Source organism: Cygnus atratus, chromosome 15 (assembly GCF_013377495.2).
Source record: "Cygnus atratus isolate AKBS03 ecotype Queensland, Australia chromosome 15, CAtr_DNAZoo_HiC_assembly, whole genome shotgun sequence".
Taxonomy (NCBI): Eukaryota; Metazoa; Chordata; class Aves; order Anseriformes; family Anatidae; genus Cygnus; species Cygnus atratus.
The window spans coordinates 8,087,334-8,105,254 of NC_066376.1; the positions used below are offsets into that span (position 1 = coordinate 8,087,334).

General features: G+C 41.0%; 1 protein-coding gene and 1 non-coding gene across 3 annotated transcripts; one reads left to right on the forward strand and one right to left on the reverse strand.

Moving 5' to 3' along the window:
* The first annotated feature begins 2,102 nt into the window (after positions 1 to 2,102).
* TRNAL-UAG (transfer RNA leucine (anticodon UAG)) lies at positions 2,103 to 2,184 on the forward strand. The gene has a single exon. It is a non-coding gene; the product is annotated as a tRNA-Leu (tRNA).
* Positions 2,185 to 3,080: 896 nt separating this feature from the next.
* Positions 3,081 to 17,444, reverse strand: LOC118249154 (putative short-chain dehydrogenase/reductase family 42E member 2). 2 transcript variants are annotated; one of them, XM_035548863.1, is made up of 14 exons: positions 17,305 to 17,444; positions 16,332 to 16,435; positions 15,649 to 15,827; positions 13,895 to 14,283; positions 13,252 to 13,347; positions 12,206 to 12,263; positions 11,407 to 11,525; positions 10,394 to 10,469; positions 8,717 to 8,799; positions 6,623 to 6,760; positions 5,934 to 5,999; positions 5,165 to 5,228; positions 4,405 to 4,478; positions 3,081 to 3,768 (listed from the first exon to the last, which is right to left on the reverse strand). In XM_035548863.1, exons 4-14 carry the CDS (start codon positions 14,234 to 14,236, stop codon positions 3,520 to 3,522), a joined length of 1,365 nt encoding a protein of 454 aa, XP_035404756.1. In that variant the 5' UTR covers positions 14,237 to 14,283; positions 15,649 to 15,827; positions 16,332 to 16,435; positions 17,305 to 17,444; the 3' UTR covers positions 3,081 to 3,519. The 2 variants fall into 2 exon arrangements, with proteins under 2 accessions (XP_035404756.1, XP_050569819.1); XM_050713862.1 differs by lacking the exon at positions 5,934 to 5,999.
* Between the last annotated feature and the right edge of the window lie 477 nt (positions 17,445 to 17,921).

A 17,921-nucleotide genomic window follows, 5' to 3' on the forward strand; every position in this document is an offset into this window, starting at 1 on the left:
CAAGTCCCTCAGGGGAGGCATGGAGCTGCTGTGGGCCATGGGGACTCCACGCACATGGGGTCAAGTCAAGTAGCACAGCATGCAATTTCCCTATAAGAAATAACAGAATTACGCTCCAGATTTCAGAATCAAAAGACCTCAAACCTCCTCAAAGCTTCCTTCCTAAAACATTCACTTTCTGGGTTGAAAACGTCCATGGCTAAACTTTTCCTCAAGCCAGATTTTGGGGAGATTTTAAACAAGACTCCTCCTTTCATGGGTTATATGGAAATTAACATAAATAGGTTCTGCCTTAATTATATTCCTTGGCAGCCTGCTAAGAGCCTGCCACTCTTTCTGAATCTTGTATTCACGTAAATAATCCTCATCAGTGCTATTTAGCAAATATCTAAAACACTTGCTATTTAGCAAATAACACTACAAAAACAAGGGGGGGCTACAAAACCAAGACCGGCTGATGTCAGCACGCCCATTGCGACAAACCAAGAGCCTGTGGTGGCATCCCAGGCAGGAGGAACGCACAGCCACCGCTCCCTGGTGGGCCTGGCAGCCAGAGGGAGGCAGCAGGCAGAAATGCTGCCAAGATCACCTTCAGGAGGAAAACTGCTGTTATTTCATCAGCAACACACACAGCAAATTCCTTGACTCTCTGCCAGGCACTACCCCCCCCGCCCAAATTACTTACATAAATTAAACCAGCTTAATGCAGGGACTGGAAGAAGCAGCAGGTGCCTGCAGCAATGCTGCCAGCTGTTTGGGAGCACCTGCAATTTTGGCAATGATCTCCAGCGCTGTGCTGTGGGTGCAGGTTTGCATGAGGACATAAAGCAGAGAGTAGCCTGAGCCGTTTCATGCCACCTCCCCGGGAGCGCTGCACTGGGCTGGGAGGAGGGTGGGCTCACCAGATTAATTGTGAAGGCCTGGCTGAGGCCAGATGCTGCATTCCCACTGCATGAAAATGTGCGGTAATGGTTTTAAAAAGGTCACCAGCTGCTGCCGTAGGGTACTAATAACAGCTGAATACTGCTTACTGGTGTATACTGTAGCACAACCGAACAAGTCATAGCAATAACAGTCTTTAAACACTTAAATACACAGCATCATTTTGGGACCCAGTGGCATATGGCTGTATTATGCTGTACAGCTGCATGAAGAGTGTTCTGCTAGGCTAGGAAGACAGTTGGATTACACTGGCTCAAGCTACACATTTTTAATAATTTTAAATAAGCCGTCTCTAATACCCTGGGGCCAGGCTGTACTGCTTTCCGGGTTTAAGTCTAGGGCTCCTCTTCTCTGTAGCAAACAATCAGTGATGACAAAAAGGTGATGAAATACAAAAGCAAAGCGTACATTAAAATTAGTCCACAAATGCTACATCCTCTAGGCTTAGTTTTCTGTTGGGATGTTTCATAATACACCCTTAATACGGTTCTGTTCAGAAACTGCCATTTCAGTGAACAGCAGCTCTTGAAGGGAAGGAAGGCACCCCCCAAACACTAACTTTCAGAGCAATGTTGTTCTGCGCCCGCCTGACGATCCGGGTGGGACACCGCCCGTACCTCCCTCCCCTACTGCCTCAGAGGCCGTGCTGGCCCCGCCTGCCCCCAGCCACGAAGCCGCAGCCCGCGGGCGCAACACCGGGCCCGGTACTCCCAGCTCTGCCCAGGGTCTCCCACACCGCCCCCGCCCCCACCCGTCCTTCCTCCCGCCCTCCTCCGCCAACTCAGGGCTCGAGGCGGGCAGCTCCGGGGCCACGTCTGCAGACGCCGGGTGCCGGCGGGGAAGCGGCGCCACCTGCCGGGTGCGGGCCGGGCCGGGCCGCCCCCTCCTGCCGCCGGGCCTGGAGCGGGGACGGGGGGCGGCCGGCGGCGCCCCCGCAGCCCCGAGCCGGCCATGGCAGCGCCGGAGAGCCTGGGGGCGGTACCCGTGGAGGTCCCCGGGGAGGGGAAGGGTGGAGAGGGGAGCGGGCACCGGCCGAGGGCTCCGGGGGAGCGCCGCGGTAGCTCGGGACAGAGGCGGGCGGTGTGAGGGGCTGTAGGAGGGGAAAAAATGGCGGCGCCGCCCCGCTGAAAGAGGCCTGGCGGGCGACCGAGTACGCAGGCGGTAGCGTGGCCGAGTGGTCTAAGGCGCTGGATTTAGGCTCCAGTCATTTCGATGGCGTGGGTTCGAATCCCACCGCTGCCAAGAAGTTTTGGCCCCGCCGCGGCGGTGGCTCCTTTTCGCGGCCAGGCGGCGCCGGGGGCGGCCGGGAAGCCCCTGCAGTCAGGGGGCGGAAAGCTGCGCTGCGGGCGGGGACAGCGACCGCCCGCCGTGCGGCCCCGGGACCCCAAAGACGGTGAGAAATGGCGATGTGGTGCCTGCTCCTGCCTCGCGCCCGGCCGTGCCCCACAGGCTGGGCTCTTCAGGTCTCGTTACCTCTCCTGCCCCTGCTTTTGCCTCTTTTCCCCCAGCGCTACAGGTGGGAAGGTGCAGAGAAGGCGATTCCTGGGACAAACCGGGCAGCTGGAGAGGCAGGTGGCAGCAGAGCCCTCCCCAGCCCTCCTGTGGTGAAGGCTTCAGCTGCGTGGTTATCCGAAACGCACGTTGTTCGTTTTCGCAGCTACAGGGATCTGCTCAGTACAACTGCTGTGCATTACGGATTAAGTGCAAAACCTTAGTTGTGCCTAAAGTTTAGCTGCTAAGTGACTAAACTTTGTTGTATAGCTATCGCAGTAAAAGAGGTAAAGGAAGCAGTACAAAGATTAGTCCAACCCTTAGTGGCAGATTCCTCTACAGCAACATAAATTAACTTATCTAACGTAGAATAATTAATAACTTTAAACTAAAATATGCACAGTTTTGACTCGTGAAAACCCATACCTGCAAGTATCTGACAGCCCTCTGCCCTGCCAGCAGGTCCTGCTGCTGGTCACTGCACCCCACAGTAGGACGGCAAGGTCTGCAGCAGCGTTCAGAGAGGCACAGCACCAAGTTCAGCAGTTTCAAGTGCACTTTTATTTTCCTTCATGTACAGTGATACAGCTAATTCACAAAATAAATTCACACAGTGTGAACTTCCCCTGTTCAGCTGGCTTGTGTTATTTACAGTGATACATTCTCATTGTTGGTCCCTTTGTGTGTTCCTCAGTTCCCCAAGGTAATGAGCGTGGCAGCAGCTGTAGTCAACCTTCATCCTTATTTTAGCCCTTTTTCTTCACTGGTGAAGCACTGAAGATTGGTTGAAGTTTCTGTTCCTTTTGCAGGTCCTCGTGCACTTCGGCATTCAATTTGAAAAGATTGTTGGTGTGAAATACATAGGTTCAACAGTCTTGACTCCAGTGTGTTTCAGTGTTGATCTTTGGCCATAATTGTTTACAGTATTTTAATTTCTTAAGTACAGCTACTTATAGGCTACAATTATTATTTTTGTAGGATCTAAAATAACTGCCTGCTTATTGCATTGGGGGCATTAAGTATTGTGGAGATCAAGATGATCCATGGGCAGCAGTACTGTGACTGAGTACGTGCAGTTTATGCATGTCAGTGTTTTGTTTCCTTAAAAAAATGCAAAACTGAAAGGTCATCAAATCTTAAAGAAAGAAAGATCAAACTTAAACTAACAATTAACAAAAGCAAAACTTTGAGGAAGATGTGATCGTTCTGGGCTTCTGGTCTTGTTTTAATGTAATGGTCCACAGAATCAGCAAACACAAACTTCTCTGGGCTGTACCCTAGCTGATTCCGTGCCTTGTCTATTCGAAATGTATGAGTTATGGAAATATTCTGCACCTGTAGGGCAAAAGAGTCAACATACAAAGGTATGAATACACAGGAAATTCAAACAAAGTCTGTAAATGGCAACAAAGACCCAGTTAGAGGAAATGTAAAATTAAAAAAAAAAAAAATATATATATATATATATATCAAAATCCTATTGAAATGTCACATTGTCTTTACAATTGTTCACCCAAGAGAAGTTTTGAAAGCCCTAAGAGGCAGGGAAGGCTGCAAAGCACAATATTCTACTCTTGAAAACATCCACAAAAAGCGTTCTGCACACTTGGTTATCTACCTAAGGATGCAGGTAAAAACCGTCTCTTAGGAGCCTAAAGATCTTCAAAAATCAGGTCCCGACTGACCAGCCAAAGCCATACAGGATATTGGGCCTTGGAAGGAAGGAACCGATGAAGCAGCCTCTCCTAAATTGCAAGCCTACGCTCTTATCTTCTCAAAAAATATGGTGATGAGTATAAAATAATTGCCTAAAATGTACCTGATGCATACATTTGCCCTGGAATCTGGAAGCAGAAGATGTACTGGGTGGATTTTACTTCCTGCTGATTTAATCTCAAATTGTGCCTCAGTATTCACATGGTGTGTATGCATCCTGTGGGAATAAGGGGAGCTTACAAACAACAACTTTACCTCATTTCTGGTCAGCAGGGGGGACAGTTCAACAAATGGTTTCAGCATCAGATGAAGATACTCCATTATCATGGCTGCATAACAGAAGATTTCTACTTGAGGCAAGAATAATAAGTTGCTGTGCCATTATGATTTTGGTTTATCTCAACAACTAAAGGAAATCACATGTCTAACAGCTCAGGGCACCATTACTAACATCAACAGGACTACTTGCTTACAAGGAGTTGGATCTTTAATCAGCCTGACTTAGGGTGATTGTGTAAAAAGGATTTGGAGGGTTGGTGACAGGGCTAGTACAAAGATCTTGAGACTTCATAAAAATGTGAGAAAAACAAACTATTCTGGATTGGATTCTTTTTTTCTTCCATGTACGTTTTGATTTTGGGGGAGCATGGGGTACAGGAGTACAATAAATTAACCCCTGCAGGCAGAGCAGATACTCTTTAACATATTTCATGAAGTCATTGATTATTACATGGAACTTTTTACATTTACACCATTTACTCCAAAAAGTTATACATTTAGTAAGTCTTACAAAACAACCCCCCCATTATTTTAACGGTACTTAAATAACAGATCATTCTCGTTTTAACACACTGCATAGAGCTGAACTTCACTGATGCACACTAGATGAGGTCGCAGCATATTTTATACACGAAAATTAAAACTGTAGTCACATTAAGAAAAAAAACCAACACATTGTAATTTGGAGCAGGGGTACTCTGGGCAGGACAGAGAAATGTTGGTAAAGTATTTTTACCTGATGTATAAACCAAGGAAGTAGGAATACGTATCCATGGTTTACTGCAACCTAAACGTTCAAACTGAAAGAGATTTAAAAAAAAAAAAGTGAAAAAAAATAAAAACAGAAACCTCAAACAAGTTTTAAAGTTTCAGTCCAGAAGATATTTATGGAAGTATTTACTAATAAAACAGAAAAGTTAATAATTGCTATTAGTATTTGTTTTCATTTTCTAGCGTATTCTAGTTAAACGTCACTTGCAGACACTATGTAATTTTCAAGTGGCAGTCTTAAAAAAATATAAAAAAGGGATTATAATAATTGACCTAAATGTCATAGTATGCTGACACCTTATTTAACCTTGAGACATATTTATGGTTTTGAGCCCATCATTAACAGCAAAATGATCTTTTGAAAATATTTTATCTTACAGATTAATAATTAGTTGGTTTTTTTTGTTTGTTTGTTTGTTTTTTGTCCATGTTAAAACAGCCACTGTTAACGTCTGAATGCCCAAGAAATGAGGATAATGGCTGTTCTAATGAGGATGCTGGCTTAGACGGTCCTTTCATCTCAGTAAAGACAGTTGCTTTTATGTAATATTTTAGGTAGGCTTTGTTACAGCATTAATCAAACTGAACTTCAAGCAGGAACTAAACACACATTCAGAGCAGAACTCTGACACCGAAAGCAAACATACCAAATACATCATATTCACACAAAAGCCAGAATTTTATATAGTCAGATAAGTTAATATAGTTGGAGATAAATCATATATTGTACGTACGAGTGGAGTTAACCATTCAAAAAGATTGAATTTTTCACCATCATTAATGAAATACACCTGACCACTCTGTTAAAGAGGTAAAGAAGAGACAGGTTAGTAAAAATAATACTTCATATGTGTTGACTTCACTCCTTATAAATAGCTTAAAAATTATACAGAATCTTTTCTAATCTGTCTAATGTGCTTTTAAGGGTGGTGCTTCTAGGTCAGATAAAAAATGTGTTTACAAGGAGGAAAATGGCTGCAACTACTTCTAAAATCAATGTACGTAAATGAAATGTGCTGACAGCTTTTATTTATGTACGGTATAGGAAGAATTGATTATTTTAGCTCAGAATATTAAGCCTGGACCTATATGTGGGGGAACAGGGGTAAATTTGCCTGAACATCCAATTTCTTTTCCAACATCAAATATTCTTTGCTCATCTTCCAGAAATGGCAAATATTATGAAAATGCAAAGATGGAGATATTCTTGAAGAACTGAATATTCCAACTTGTAACAAACTGTACAGCCAGTGATGCCACAGCCCAAATTATTCATGGCACGTTTGTCAATAAAAATACAGACAGCACAAGCTAAAGGACACCACCACAAGTATGAATTGCTATTTGAATTGCCACTGTAGTACAGGATACAATGTCAGGATCTTCTGTCAAATGGAAACTTGTGTTTTTATTGTTTACTTACAGCTATGTAGTTCTTCTCAGGGGTGAGAGCTTCAGCAGCTAGAATTTGAGCTTGTACGAGATTCTCTGCATGCACCCAGTTCATTTTAGCAGAAGGATCCCCAAACTTGAAGCTAAGTAGCCCTCTCTCAATGTTCTTCTATAGACATAAAACGAACATGAAACCAAAGAAAGATGAGTTTTAAAATGAGGTAAAGTGCACTTTCTTGTCCAGGTAAACATACTGTTTGTCTCTACTTTAAAAAAATACATGAGTCAATGAAAAGGAATCAAAAGAAGTGCAGACAGCTCTAAAAATATTGTTTATGAGGAAGGACTGAAAGAACTGAGGTGACTTAATAAATCACCTTACTGAGGAGGATATGCTAAGTCTTCAGAAATGTACAAAATTACTTAAAACAATATAATATAACTGGTTCTGTGAATCTAAAGTAGATAGTTTAAGAAGCAATGGAAGCAAATTGCTCTAAGAGATATTTAGGTTGTCTAGTAGGGAAATGCTTCTGATAGCTAAGAACTAATCTAGATTGCCTACAGGGGATCAGATTCTCCATCAATGAATGTGTAAGAACAGATTAGACAAACATTTGTCAGAAGTCATCAAGGTATAGTTGGTTTTGCATGTGGGAGAAGGACTAGGTAACCTCTCGGGGTCCTCTTTTAGTCCTGACTTTCCTATAATTCTGTTTCTTTTAGCTGAGAAGTACATAAATGATTTCATAAAAAATCACTTATATGTGTAGAATTGATTTTGTTCCAAAAATCTCTCAGTAGTGTGATATGCCCCATTGGATAACAGAAAAATATTCTGGGTAGGTAGATAAAAACCTTCTGCCAGAATGGACTAGTGTGTGCCTTTCCTCCAAAAAGCAATTACACGGTCTCAGGTGTCCAGAAATAAATTCATGTCTATCCCAAGTAGATAATGCTTCCATAGCAGGGCTGAATTAGATACAAGAGCAGCACTGCAAATTTTGTATTGCCTATATTCAGTCCATGGAGAAACACAACATCTTTTTCCAGACTTACTTCTCTATCATCTTGCCTGAACCCTATCTTTTGAATACAATACATTCTGAATTTACAAAAAATAAAGGTCTGTTCTAAGGATAAGTAAAATATTTTATGGAAAGGTAAATGCAGTTCTGAATGGCTCAAAAGTATTCACAAAATTGGATCAAATCTAACAAATAGTTTTGTCTGGGAAAAAAATGGAAGGTAATACTAGGTGTCACATTTTTTATTTAATGTATGTTGTAAAAGCTACAAAATATGACAGTTAAATACAATACCTTACATTGGGCTCACAATAAATAAGCTTAGAATTTTAAATGTGAATTAACAAAAGACAGTATTTCTTTGGGGGGGCTAAAGAAAGCATCTCAGGTTTACCTTAAATGGCACGTGACATTTTAAAACATGACTTTATTTAGGAGATGATAAAGTATATTTCAGTTGATTTTAACATAATTCCCCACCTCAGCCACAAAAGAAAAATTTTTTTGTGGTAAGCTTGAACTATTCTCAAAGCTGTGCATAACTTTGTATTTTGCTGATCCTTTTAAAATAACTGACTCGTATAACTCTACAGAGATCATATTCTAAACACTGTACTATTCCTACAATGTGAAAAACAGCAAAACATGAGCTCCTCAGCTGTTTGCCCTTTAATAACGTATTGTACTAGAGGGTGCTTCTGACACCTTGTTTCTTTGGACAGTGAAAGCTGTTAATAACTGAGACTGGAAAAAAAAGATATTTGTTGTATCTCTTTTCGTAAATATTTTAAACCACTTGGTATAAGTTGCATGCAAATACACATTTGAAATATCATAGATTGGTCTGAATTTTATAATTATAGTAAGCATTACATTGTAAAGCTGGACTTACATGTATTTACATTAAAAATATGTTTTTAAATGTACTATGCATTCTTTACAGATGTAAGAGAGTGTCTGATAAAAAAGTTATCTTCAACGGACAATCAAACTGTTAAATTGCTGCCAGATAAGCAGGTCAGTCAATTTGTAATACATATAAGTGATGTTGGTCTATATTATAGAAATTTCTGCTGATTAAAAATTAAAATACATACTGCTAGCCTTGGCAGGTGTCTCTGCTCTTCTGGTCCATAGATGCCTGGTGGGCGAAGAACACATGTATAGAGTGTTCCACCTCCTAGAAGAATTGATAAAACCATCCTTAAGTGACTTTCAAATGATTACAATATCAATTGCATGAACTAAAGAATGCCGTAGCAGAACTTGAACTCTGAAATAAACTAACTCAGAACTCTGAAATAAATTAACCTCACCAGCTTAAAAATTACTACATACCAAAAGGTGTTGAATTAGTAGTTGAATACTAACTTGGCAGAATCAGAACATGCAAAATATCAAGATGGGATTCAGAAAATCCTGCCAGCTAGACTCCATGCCAGGGGGTTGGAGTAGATGAACTTCAAAGATCCCTTCCAACCCAAACCATTCTATGAATACTCAAAGCACTGGCATAGTCAAATTCCTAAAAATTACTAGATATTTCCAAACCTTTTACTAACCAGTCCTTTGTCTCTGTGCCAAAGCAGTCAATGAGTGTGCCAACTGTGGTGATGAGTTTGCTGAAGTGAGCAAGTCATTGGTAAGAAAGTGAAATGAAACCAATCCCATACAAAATTATTGAAGGGAAACAGTGTCTCACTAGCTGTGCAAGACGGAGCTGAAAGGCTCTCAACAGTAGGCACATCCTGCTCCCACTAGAACTAGAACTTAATAACTTCAGTAAGAGAAAGTAAGGACCATCATGAAAATCCAGTCACTTCCGAAGTGTATCTGTTGACTGGTTCATCATCTGCTAATAACTGTTCTCAATACTACTTGAAAACAAGCAAAATACTCAATCCTGTTGATGGCACTGGACCAAAACAGGATGTTTGGAACAGTGAGTGATTAAAAACTCACTGAATTGTTCTAATCCTTTGCACAGGTAAACTAGTGTAAGCTTCTAATTTCATTGAGAAATGCAGAACTGTATATTCCTTCTAAAATTAAGAGTGGCTTTGATGTGTTGAGCTGCTGGGAAAAGAGGAAATAAGGAAAAAGAACTTTATTTTTTGAATAAAATAATTCCATTGATGTGAAATGCTCATCAATGACTTAACATGTCTTTATAGCTCTCTGTGAGTATCAAGTGAAGAAAGTCTTTTCTGTAAGTTGTCTACAGCTAAATTTAGCTTAGTATCACTTGGTCACATGGAATCATGTTGCACTTTACATTAATTTGTTTTGCACTGACAGTTACAGTATCTCACAGGTGAGTTTAAGTATTCAAGGCTTCCTCAACATGGAAAACTTTGGAAAGTACTAATAAATAATTCCAGGCTGTAGTATCAGGTGCCTTATTCAGATTTTAATATATAACTATAAGGAAGGAAGGGAACAATTCAATCAGCATTCATGTTTTACTTAAGTTGGATAATACTGTGACATTAAACACTTGTTATTTTTTAATTTATACCTATCTTAGTCTTTTCGATTAAGATACTGAATTTATTGCTGCTATGTCAAAACCTGAAGTTGACACTGTGGGGACTACAATTAAAAATTATTTTTAAGAGAAAATCTTTCAGTTTGGGAGAGGGGCAGGTAATTTGATTTCATAATTGCTGGACAATCTTGTTCACTGAAGGACTGATACCGGATACAGGATGTTAGAAAAGCACAAGAAGAAGAGGTGTAAATTCCACTATGAATTTACGCTAACACAAAAGTACCTGCTAGTGGAGTTCCATTAGCTGCTAGTACCATTTGTTCTGCAATTGATTTGGTTCTGGAATAATGATCAACATGCTACAGAGAAAAAGCAAATATGTTTGTATGTATTCTTAAAATGACAGAGAGAGGCATTGCTTGTCCACTCATTTTTACTTAGCAGATGGCAAGAAACACCCCAAAAATACAGAATTTTTGAGGTATTGGTGTAGGATAAAATATAAGCATATTGCCAGGGCAAGCAAGCAGTTTTGTTTATGCAAATCCAGTTAATTAATTTCAGTCCATTTGAGAAGTAATAAATATATGTATGCTTTGACTGCTGCCAAGAAGGTAATTGATCACTACTTTGTAATCTGGATTTCTTTTTTGAAGACATCATGATTAGTCTGAATTCTCCAGTTCACTTTCTTGTGGCACTGTCCCAGAGAAAATATTATTCAACATATTATTCAAAATATTTTTCAGTATTTTCTTTACCCACCTCTACTTCTCAAAAGACTGTAAAGTAGCAGATGGAGAGAGGAGGGACACAAAAATCAACCATATACACAAAGCAACCAGAAGTACCACTTTTTAATTAAATGCAATAAAACCATATGAAAACAGGCTGCTTTTCTATATCAGTATTACGTTGAATATAAATTATCTTCAGTAAGGGAGAAACAGACAAATCACATAAATAATAAATGACCCAAAAGGCACCAAGTGATATAACACAATCTCTATGTCCAGGTGGAATTTCACTAATGTGAATGGGACACTGTATGAGTTATTTTCCAAAATCAAGAGTTTGATAGAAAAAAAAAAACAACATACTGCAATATATATAAAACTGTGATGTGTTAAGGTTGTGAAGAGCATCTACAAAGAGTGTAAAGACCTTTGCTTTTTCTTTTTTCTTTCTTGGCATTGGATTCTGGCATCAGGCAAAACACGGCCATGAAAATTCCAGGCTTTTTCAGAAAGAAAGTAAACAAAAAGGAAACTTGAGAAAATAATACAACCAAAATACCTTTTCTATGGGAAAATATGGCACAGTTTCCTCATCACCATCTTCAATAGAAAGCCCTCCAAACACCACATTTACTGTACTGGTGTATATCAGTCTGGTGATGTTCCTTTGTTTGCAGGCTGCAGCAATATATAAAGTAAATTAGTTTAGTGGAAACTTCAACAATATGGAAAATAAACCTGTATGTACTGGCAATACACCTTTTCTGAGAAACTGCCAAATCTTAGAAGAGCAAATCCTTCCATTTCATGATTGGGTTATTTAAAATGCAAAGCATATGGAAGATATCAATTAAATAGAAAATACCAGTTCAGAACCAAGTGCTTTATAATCTGCTGTATCCTAATTTGGATACTGTAAACGAACACTGTGCCTTTGGGATGGCTGCTGCCAGCCTATCGAGATGGGCTGTCAGCCCTATCAGGTAGGTGGCTAGAAGACATTCTATTTCAAGGGCTGCCTACTACCTGTGCACAAGCTATTGGACAACAGTGAGGTTTAATGCTATAAAGTACATGTGGAAGTTGTTAATGTCTGACATGCATACAGATTCTGCCATCAGGTTAAACATCATGAGCAGCTGAAGTAGTTGAACTACAGTGCTGGCTCTCACGTCATACCCCATAGCAGAATCAGGTATGAAAAAATAAAAATTAAAAAAAATTGCCCTGTTTCCTCATTTTCTGCCAAAACTGTGAAGCATTTGGTAAAAAACAGTGTATGCCAACTATTTTTTTTCTAAGTGGTATGATATTTTGATATGAGAAACCAACACCCAATGGCAAGGTTAGATACATACCATCAATGATGAACCTTGTTCCATGAATGTTTACACTTTCAATCTCTTCTCTGTGCAACTAGGAAAATGAAGAAATTGTGCATCTTTGAATAATAACACATTTTAAATTCAATAGGTGAATGTTGCAAGTGTCCACAGTGTCCCCAGATAAAGGTAATGAGTGCTTTTTTTTAAAAAATGATTTAGACTACTTAGACTTCCAGAAATCAAATCATCATTTTTAAGCTACACTTGTATTTTTCTTGTATTTTTACAGACTAACTTGCTTGAAGCAAAGAGAATCATGGTGCTTCTGAACTCAGTTGGTAACAATATGTTAATTATCCATGTTTCAGTAGCACTTCACTGACCAGTTGGCTCTATCCAAAGCAATTCCAAGTACACACTCCCAGTTGCAAACATCTTGTAATAAGCTATTCTATCCAGCTAAGGCAATTACTGAAGTTCATTTTATTAAATGAGGTAAGAAGGGGTGTGTGCATTTCTAACTTCAATCATAAAAAATTGTGGTTCAGAGTCTGACATCAAGTGTATTTTTTTACTCACTAATGGTAAAAAATTAAGACTTGAAATAGAACACTTGTTACAATTGAGTTACATAAATAAGTAGTTATAACCAAAAGTTATATATAAAGTATAATTTAGTTCAGGTTTCATTCTTCAGTGACTTTACACTTGCGAGTTCAATTTAAAAGGTTTAGGGAAAGGGGTTTTGGAGGGAACCTGTCTCCCTTGTCTATCCTTTTGTCCTTGCAATATTTCAGCACTTTGCATGGCCATTTCCAACTCAAACGCCATCCCTGGCTACTGTTAGTGCCTCTAGTAGTAAGGAAATAATTTCACAACTAGGAAAAGAGTACTGTAAGGAGACAATTTGTAGCTAGCATATCAGTTTGCACAGAGCAATTCACTGAAACAGCATGGGCGTGGATTCAGGTTCTCAGGATAATCTGAAGAGAAAAAGTCTAACATGCAGTGTTACAGCATCAAGCCTCTCATCCTCAGTGAGCAGTCACACAGAAAGGTACAAAACTATTTGGACTCACTTGCTCTCTTCCTGACATTCCATATGAAGCTACATGAAACACGCAGTCAGCCCCTTCACAGGCTGCAAATATGGCATCGTAATCCCTGACATCTGCCTGTAATACATAGGAAAAGATACTTGGAATTGAAATCAAAACTGTAGGTTAGCATTTGTCATATAGTAGGTGCGCACAGAAGGAATCCATATATATAACTGTACCTACACTATATCCTGGGACTGAAAACTAGATCCATTTCAGTACTTGCTGATAATTATACATTTCTTCTGTAGAATTCATAGAACTTTAAAAGCCTTCATTAAGCCTCATAATACCTCTATGAATTACAGAAGTGTTCTATTCATTTTACAGGTGAATAAACTAAGGCCCAGGTGAGGAAAGTGACTTGGTCCTGAGGAGTACCTTCAGAGACAGAAGATGAAGCAGGTACTCTGCTACACATTACAGATTTCATTGCTTTCCTTATTTCAGATGCATATTAAAATCCAGCTCACAAAGAGTCATGTGGGATATTCAGTTTAAAAAGTTCTTGAAATTTGCAATGATTTGCAATTTGCTATTTGGATTCTGTGAAAACTAGTAAGACAATATGGAAAAGGCATGTGGAACTAACTGACTGTTGTGGAAATGTGTTTTATCATACCTGGATACATGCTACTCCATTGGGAATTTCCCAGATAGGCTTGTTTATATCATACAGAACAACAGAAGCTCCTGAGCTGGCAAGAGCACATCCCAGCTTGTATCCAAAATAGCCTCCGCCTCCTGTCACCACCGCTCTCATATTTTTTTCATTCTGTGCTCCAGCATTTCCTTTCACTTTAGCGTTAGGAGGTTGGTGCCAGGGTTTTGCTCCCCCACTCAGGATGAGTTTTCTGTCAGTGAAATAATGTCTTCTATTACCAGACACATGTAACAATTTCTTCTCCATGTTAAAAATTGCTCCATAGTGCTCCTGGATGCAGACAATTCCAGGGAGTTTCATGTTAAAAAGCTCTACTCAACAGCAGCAGTGTCTTACTTTAATGCAACCTGTTCAAAAGAGATAAAGACAAAGTAAAACACTAGCTACAAAATTTCCAGACTCCTAAGATTTCTCTTCAAAGACCCATTTACATTTCCTGGTCTGGTGTTGTAGCTTAAAGCTGGCCTTTAGGGGTCGCATGTGATGCAGAGTTGTACCTGGATTTGAAATCTTGAATGTCAGGAAAGCACTAAAAAAAATGCATTTAAGTTTCTATACTTAAAAAACAAGCAAACAAGACCAAGAGGAACAGCAGAACAAAACTTCCCCTGGGGCAAAATAAATCTTTAATGCTTATTTTACTTGTCCCTGGTTTATTACAAAGACATCTGGGAAAAGTGATGTTTTCAACCCCATTCTAAGGAGCAGCTGAATGTCAATTAAAAATATATTATGTTTTTATTACTGGCAGTGGTTGGAGTTGAGTATTTCAGATGGAAATAAGAATGCCTGGCACTCATTTTCTGTCTTTAGGAGGTGTATCAGAGAACAAGTCTATCAAATCCCTTGCTTTTCGGCAGAACTGAAGTACAATAATTGCTAAGAGACAGAAAAGGAAAAAAAAAACTGGTCGATGAGTGTATTAGTCAAAAAGTAGCAGCGAATCATTTATTTTTTAAAAACGGGTGTTCTTTCCCATTCATAAAGCAACGGCCAAGGGTTCATCACTGACAGACACCGCATTTTAGAGGCTGCAGGTCCTGATTACCGGCGTTACCCCATCCCCGCGCTGTGCCTCGATAAAACATTAAAAGCCATCCGAGCTCCCGCCGGCATTCTCCGCATCTCACTTGCAAATTCGCCAGGGCAGGCAGGCGGCGAGGGCAAGGTCGTGCCACGGAAACTCCTGCTCCCCTGGGCGACCCGGAGGGGCCGGCGGCCCCGCCACGGCCCGGCCCCGGGGGGCGCCGCTCGGTTGGGCCCCGTTGGGGCCGTTGGGCGCTGCCCCACCGCGCTGGGGGCTCGGCGGGGCGGGGGCTGCGGGTCGCTCCCCGGGGAGGCCTCCAGAGCCACGGAGGAGCCGTGCCGTGGGCTGTGGTGCTCACCTCCGCAGCACCCCGCTGGCTCCTGGGGTACTGCAGCATCGCTGGGCTCCCGCAGCATCCCTGGGGGTCCGGGCATCCCACAGCATCGCTGCATCCCACCGTACTGCCGGGATCCCACCACTGCCCTGGGGTCCTGCTCCTTCCACGGCACCCCAGCTTACACTCATCTCGCAGCACCTTTGGGACCCCACAATCTCCCTGGGGTATTGATCATCTCTCAGCATCCTGCAGACCCCGCAGCATCCCACAGCATCCCACAAACCCTGCAGCATCCCCGGGGCCCCACAGCATCCCTGAGACCCCGCAGCATCCCACGGTGGCTCTTACCTCCACGTGTTTTCATACAGCTGTGACTGCTGCAGGAAAACATACTGTTGGGAGCTGGGGCTCTGTCCACACTGAGACGCCTGTTGAACAAGTTCAGGAGAAAAACAGCATCTCTTGGTTACCATTTGGATAGTCATTGCTGGGGCATGGCTCAGAGAGATGCAGCACATCGGAAACACCTGCAAAAGAGCAGAAAATCCCAAAGAATAAACACAATCATAAGCAAACAGGCACTAAGGTCCCTGCCCTCCTGAGCTGGCAGCAGGTTTCTGGCTCCAGGGTCCCTTGTGCCTAGCAGGGTGTGAAAAGGGTCAGGAGCTGCAGAATTTTAGATCTCCCCATTCCGGGCAAAAACAAACCAAAACATACTAAAAACAACAACAAACCAACAACTCTGAACACGTCAACCTTTTCCATCATAGCCTTGCCATGTCTGAGTGTTCATATTAAATTTTAATCATTTAAAGACATACTTGCAATTATGTTAGGGCATAAGTAACTCTAACAATAGCCAGCCTAGACAGGCTCCGTAAAGGCTGACAGAAATGTGACAGCTGGCTATTCCAACTGAAACTAAAAATTGTCTTACAACTTCAAATACTGGAGTTTTTATGATGGGAAATAAATGTAGCCAGTTAGTATTAATCAGTACTGCTGTAATAGAGATGTAAAAAGCATCTTACCTGAAATAACACATCAGAGGAGGTTTGCCATTCCAAGACCAGAGCGGCAGGACTCCATGGGGACTTGCAACCACAAAGCCAGTGAGTTCCTGGGTTACTCCTTGCTGAGGAAGATCAAAAAAAAAAAAAAAAGATCCTATAAAAAGATCCTATGGAATGCACTTCTCACTGGGCTTCAGTCAACAGGCTGACTTCTCTTCTGAAAAGTGGTGGTGTAGTCTGGGATGCAAACCTAAGCTATTAGTCTAATAAAAGCAATATATGAAAGATTCATAATGAGTTTAAAAGCAAATTAAATATGTTTGCATATAGTTAAAATGTTCACGCTGTGAAGTAACTTTATACATGCGGGTTTTATTCTGCATTTCTAAGGAACAAAGGTTGATGCAGCACCTTGTGGAGTGCTTGCTTGTCTGCCAGTCAGCTGCACCTCGGTATCAATAAATCGTGAACATAACTGGTTTTATCCACTTAGCCAAGTTTGATTAAAGTCTCATATATACAGAGTTTCTATAAGTTTCCTGACAATAAGTAGTCAGGTACAGGGGAGAGGGCTGATGAGTGCCCCTGCTAAGACAAGATGCAGAGTTTGAGCTCAGTTTGTACGGACAGGACAATCTTTAAATGCAAATCCATAAAAGCCCAGGCTTTACTTTTTCATTGCACAGAGAACTACTGTTACAAACAAACAGACAAAAAAGTAAACCAAGTCTTTGCTCACATGTGCTGCAGTGGTAATTGTTGTTGCTCACATTTTCCTTTAACTGTGCTTTATTTTGAGATAATAACATTTTATTGTAGTGATGCTGTTAGCACTCCTGTGTACCCTGTGGATTTACAGATACAATGAGAGCATTTCTGTGAATTTGTTGGTCTTAAAAATCCTGTAAAATGTTAATACAAAGGCAAGATAAATACAGAGTGGAGATAATCAGACGGCAGAGCTTATCCATCACTGTCTTCTGTGACTCACCCTGGCAAGTCGAGCTCTCCTGATACACGTTGGGTGCAAGAGAGGGAACAGCCACTCCCTGGTCAGAGCAGAGTTGGTCCCTGAGAAAATCCTTGTGACGGGTACCTCATGAAAATTCATCTGGCATACACATTGTATATGTACACATAGTACACGTGCAGCACATGTAGCTCATGTAGTATAATCCAGCCAAGAAGCAACTAATGTAAATCTTAAGGAAGGAGAAGAGGGAGGTTGGATCCTCACTCAGGGCCGAGTGCTTGGTTTGCCTGCTGACACTGCAGTAGCAAGTCACTGAGTGAGCAGCGTACCAGCGCTGGTACAGGGTTACGGATAGCATGACTTGGCTTCATTTACAAGGAGAGGCAGCAGTAACTCCTTGCTGAACTCCAGCAGTCTTACGTGTCATCCCTCTCCCTTTGCACAGACTCCTTAAAAACAGTAGCTGATTCAGTTATGATTTATTACTGCATCAAAAAAATATTTCATTTACAAACACGTGTAATGATACATTATTACATCTTTAACACAGGTTTTGAACAACAAACTATTTCACATAAATATGACATTCAGTCCTCTCCCACCTGTTATATATAAATATTGTATAAATATTTACT

Bases quoted from the DNA above. Each gene is read 5' to 3' on its own strand.
- LOC118249154 (XM_035548863.1), bottom strand. From the start codon at position 14,236: ATGAAACTCCCTGGAATTGTCTGCATCCAGGAGCACTATGGAGCAATT. The intron at 13,348-13,894 runs GTATGATAAAAC...TATGTATTACAG, and splicing joins ATGGAGTAGCATGTATCCAG to GCAGATGTCAGGGATTACGA. The intron at 12,264-13,251 runs GTGAGTCCAAAT...TCATTTTCCTAG, and splicing joins GAATGTCAGGAAGAGAGCAA to TTGCACAGAGAAGAGATTGA.